At 39.6% G+C, this 4524-nt stretch overlaps 1 protein-coding gene across 1 annotated transcript; it reads left to right on the top strand.

Moving 5' to 3' along the window:
* The first annotated feature begins 1187 nt into the window (after window positions 1-1187).
* On the top strand, window positions 1188-3948 carry LOC124167224. Its single transcript, XM_046545097.1, has 2 exons — window positions 1188-1785; window positions 1873-3948. The coding sequence occupies exons 1-2, from the start codon at window positions 1395-1397 to the stop codon at window positions 3564-3566; spliced, it is 2085 nt and encodes a 694-aa protein (XP_046401053.1). The 5' UTR covers window positions 1188-1394; the 3' UTR covers window positions 3567-3948.
* The last annotated feature ends 576 nt before the right edge of the window (window positions 3949-4524 follow it).

Below are 4524 nucleotides of genomic sequence, written 5' to 3'. Positions count from 1 at the left end.
TATGGCGAAAGCTAATGTATATTCGTCGTTGCCATATTTTTTTGTGTTCTAGTCATTATATCTATGTTCGTATTCATGCATCTCCTTTTTTCGCTGGAAATTTTTTTTTGCAAATTAATTAGCTCCAAGGGTGACACCCAGAACATAAAAGATGTACATTCTATTACACTCAACGTTTCTTCCCTACTGGATATTGAAAGAGCTTCAGCGTGACAAAAAGGAATGGATTAATTCGTAAGTCCTCAGTTTAACTTTATTATGTCCACAAGTAAAAGCATGAGCCACCTGAAACAATTGTATTGATAATTTACTCAAATTTGCCTTTCAACAAATGAAGAGTTACTTCTCACTAATATACGCTTTAGTTAGTCTGTAATGCTGGGCCGCAGATCCAATCCGGTTCTCTGCGTATTTCTTTCCTTATGATTCGTCCAATTATGTGTTTTATTGAGCAACGGAAATGATATTTTTATGAAAATTCTAATAAGGCATAGAAAGTTACATTTCAGTGATACTGTGGCAAACCTTTTGGTTCGCATGCACAATTCAGTTCTTTCGTCCTGCTACTCGCTTTTCTTAACGGAATCTTGGGCGATGTGCATAACTCACTGCCTCCTACTTTCCATTAGTAAGTGTGGCCACCTGGGTAATAAACAAGTGCAGAAGTGACGTTCGCTCGAGGTATTTCTCCGGCCATTTCCTTTGCATCTTCATGTCGCGCCTCCATGGCGTAGTGGCCTTTCACCTTGCGTTTCCTGATTTAACACTAGAAGGCCGAAGGGGTCAAATTTGACCCCTCGGCGTTTTTAAATTGCTGACGATTTCTTAATTTTTTTCTGATTGAATTGAATTTTTGTGACTTTTCATCTTTTATGACAAGACGTGAACACGGTGAATTTCATAAAAAACGGTTGAACGGTTAATTTGGAAATTTAACTTTTACCTTCGAGCCCGGAGGGGTCAAATTTGACCCCCTCCCTGTGATAGAGTTTTCAACGTTCCCATTTCTTTGCATCATAGCTATTATACTATAAATGTGTTTTTGAACTGTTTGAAAATACTCTAATGAAACACGATCTCATCTCTCTATACCTTCTAAGTCGTAAAAGTCCATATTTTACTCCTTAGCCACATCAACATGCTTGTTTTGCATTTCCTCTCTGATGCTTACTTGAAATATCAGTCACCGTGGTGTTTGAATTGAAACTTGATATTCGTTGAGTGTGTTCATACTTTCAATGTGTCTATTCCTTCAATTTGAAGCTTACTCATTCACAAGTCCGCGTCGTTGATTTTGAAATCTGATAGTTTTTTACTTGGCAGGCGGAGTGTTGACTGGCGAAGTTTTTTGATGCTTAGTGAGCGTCGATTTGAAACTTTGTCTCTGCGTGGTGATGGTGATTACATTTTCTCACATCATTTGTTCTCATATTTCTACTACCTACCATTCAGTGTTTGTTTCAAAAGCCAGTCGAAGACGAGCACTGTTGGAAGGTGGACTTGTCGACAGCGAACTTCACTCGTTGTCCGTGTTCTTAGCTATGGCTCGGAAAGGATTATCCCACGAGGAGCTTCTCGCAGCCTTACAGGACATAAGTGGAAATGAATCGGGTTCTGATTGTGGTTTAGGGGAAGATAGTGATTCGAGTAGCGACGAAGAACCTTTTTTGCTGACAAACCATTCCATCCCATCTTCCGAATCGGATTCAGATGTCCCCGATACAAGGTTGGAAGACAGCAGTGCACCCCCTCAGCAAGATCTAAGGAAAAATACTATTGAGCATGGTAAGTAATTTGAAATAACATGAGAATGTGATGTACTAAAAATAGTACTGGTAGATATTTATTTCTTTCCTTGAAATTATTTTTCAGAGAAAAGGAAGCTTTTAGAAGGAAGCAGGGGCCGTGCGGTTCGAGGAAGTAGGGGCCGCCGAGGGATCGGAGCTGTTCGGAGAGCAACGAGCCTACGAGGACATCTAAAAAGTCGTGGGAGTCGTGGAGGTTATGTCATGACGACAGCTTTAGATACCACGGATTCGCAAATGTGTCTCCCAAGAGGTAAAGAATCGGAGGGAGAAAATGGCATAGGTACTATTCTATATGCCGCAGATGGTAGTGAGTGGAGAGTAGTGCCCCCAAATGAAGGTCTTCCTGGGAGGCTTGCGAGACAAAATGTGTTCGTGGATAGGGCAGGACCCACAGCGCATGCCAAGCGCTTTATAAATGAAACTTGCTCGAGCGCCTGGAGGCTGATTATAGACGAAAAAATTCTCAGGATAATAAAAAATTGTACCGAAACAGAAGCTCGAATGAAGCTTGGAGATCAAAATTGGTCTGTGACATTAGAGGAGCTAGATGCTTTTTTAGGAATTTTCTATTTGAGAGGAGTCCTCGGGGCCAAATCTCTTCCCATAAAATCATTATGGTCAGTGAAGTGGGGTTTGCCCTTATGCAAAGCCGCAATGTCTAGAGACCGTTTTCAAGAAATTTTGCGTTTTCTTAGATTTGACATAAAATCAACAAGGCCAAGTAGACTGGCTACAGACAAATTTGCGCTTATATCCGAGGTGTGGAGCAATTTCATTGAAAATAGTCAGGCATGCTACATTCCAGGGCCCTACGTAACAATAGATGAACAACTTTTCCCCACAAAAGCCCGTTGTCCATTTTTGCAATTTATGTCAAGTAAGCCGGATAAGTACGGGCAAAAATTTTGGCTAGCTGTGGATAAGGATAAAAAGTATATCATAAATGCTTTTCCCTATCTAGGAAAAGATGATTCCAGGCCAAATGATATGCGTCTCGGAGATCACGTGGTGCTACAGTTGATTTCCCCCTACTTAGGAAAAGGAAGGAATATAACTTGTGATAGTTTCTTTACTTCTCTTTACCTCGCAGAGACTCTGAGGAGTAAGAACACTAGTGTAGTTGGAACTATCAACAGATCTCGAAGGGAGATCCCTTCTGAAATCAAAACCTGTCGCATGCAGCTGCACGAAACTAGAGTTCTGAAAAAGGATAATGTCACACTCACCGTATATCAAGGCAAGAAAAATAAAAATGTTCTTATAGTAAGTACTATGCACCCAAATGTGACCGTTAATTTAGGTTCTAAACATAAACCAGAGACAGTTTTATTTTATAATGAAAACAAATACGGCGTAGATATAGTAGACCAAATGGCGAGGCTTTATTCAGTAAAGCCTGCAGCTCGACGTTGGCCTCTTCACACTTTTAGCAACATTCTGGATCTCGCTGGGATAAATGCTTGGATTCTCTTTAGAGAGGTAAACAATTGTAAGATCTCTCGCCGTAAGTTCCTTCTTACTCTCGTAGAGGAGCTAACAGCTGCTAACACCCTCGCACGTCAGGGGCCATCGCAGATCGAGGACGATGATAATCTGTGTGAAGCAAGCGCGAAGCGCAAGAAATGTCAAGTGCGTTTGAAATGTAAAAAGGATGCTAAGGGATTCCTAATTTGTAAAACTTGTAGGAAACATGTGTGCAACAAATATATTTTTTTAGAGCGAAAGGTTGTTACATGTGTGGGCTGTCAAAGTAATTGATTCTCTTCTAAGGATGCACAGCAGCTGAATTTAGTTCCGTGATGTATGGTTCCCCTTGAATGTAATCATGGCTTATAAAAATAAAAAATTGTAAAAAAGTATGATTTTTATTGTCATTTGAAATAATACTCAGTTAACCAATATAAAATATGTTTTTCTGTACTTGTAGTCTAAAAAGCGGTTAATAGTCTTGACAAATAACTGAAAAAAAAAATTAAAATGAGGACCTGCTGGCATTCATGAGAAATAGGTTCTCACAAGAATAGTTTAAAAAAGAGAAAATGTTATAATAATACATCTGATTGGAGAATAAAGTCGTTATTTACAAGTATTATGTAATCCCTAATGAATAGCATAGCATAAATCCCATGAAATAAATGGATGAGTCAGAAAAAAATAAGGGGGTCAAATTTGACCCCTCCGGCCACCAAGGTTGAGCGAAATTGCCGTCCTCCTAGTGTTAAGTTGCGGCGGGATGGATTATATTCCCACTTTTGAGCTACGCCACCTGCTAACTCCTTCCGAAGTTAAGAATAATGCGACGGGAGAAGTCCTTGAGGATCTTCTCGTCCAACTCACGCATACTGCCTCGACGTATGCGCAGTGCACATACATTGCACGCGTCAAGGAAAATATGCCGAGTTGAACTTTGGCTCATAAAATAGAACGGACTTGATCTCAGTCTTTTTTTGTAAAAGCAGCATTTTCAGAACTTCTCACGTAGCAGTGCCGTCACCGCTTTACAAAATTTTCTTTTAAAGACTCAAGGCTGGTCATTAATTATAATCCTAATGATATCATTTTTAGATAGCTAGAATTACAGGGTAATCATGATGAATAGGTGTGTTATCTTCAATTTAAATAATTATATGGATTATTTTTCTTGTTAGTGACGTATTCCACCATGGATATACAAATTAAATACATTATTCTACGATTGTGGTGCAAGTAGCTCAGT

The sequence above is a fragment of the Ischnura elegans genome, chromosome 10 (genome assembly GCF_921293095.1).
Source record: "Ischnura elegans chromosome 10, ioIscEleg1.1, whole genome shotgun sequence".
Classification (NCBI taxonomy): domain Eukaryota; kingdom Metazoa; phylum Arthropoda; class Insecta; order Odonata; family Coenagrionidae; genus Ischnura; species Ischnura elegans.
Note: the sequence above shows the minus strand (reverse complement) of the source record. Positions and strands in the feature narration are given on the sequence as shown.

What these genes read in the sequence shown, in the direction of transcription:
- LOC124167224 (XM_046545097.1), top strand. Translation starts at nt 1,395, where the DNA reads ATGGTGATTACATTTTCTCACATCATTTGTTCTCATATTTCTACTACC. An exon ending in GAAAAATACTATTGAGCATG is followed by an intron (nt 1,786 to 1,872) that starts GTAAGTAATTTG and finishes ATTATTTTTCAG; the next exon opens with AGAAAAGGAAGCTTTTAGAA.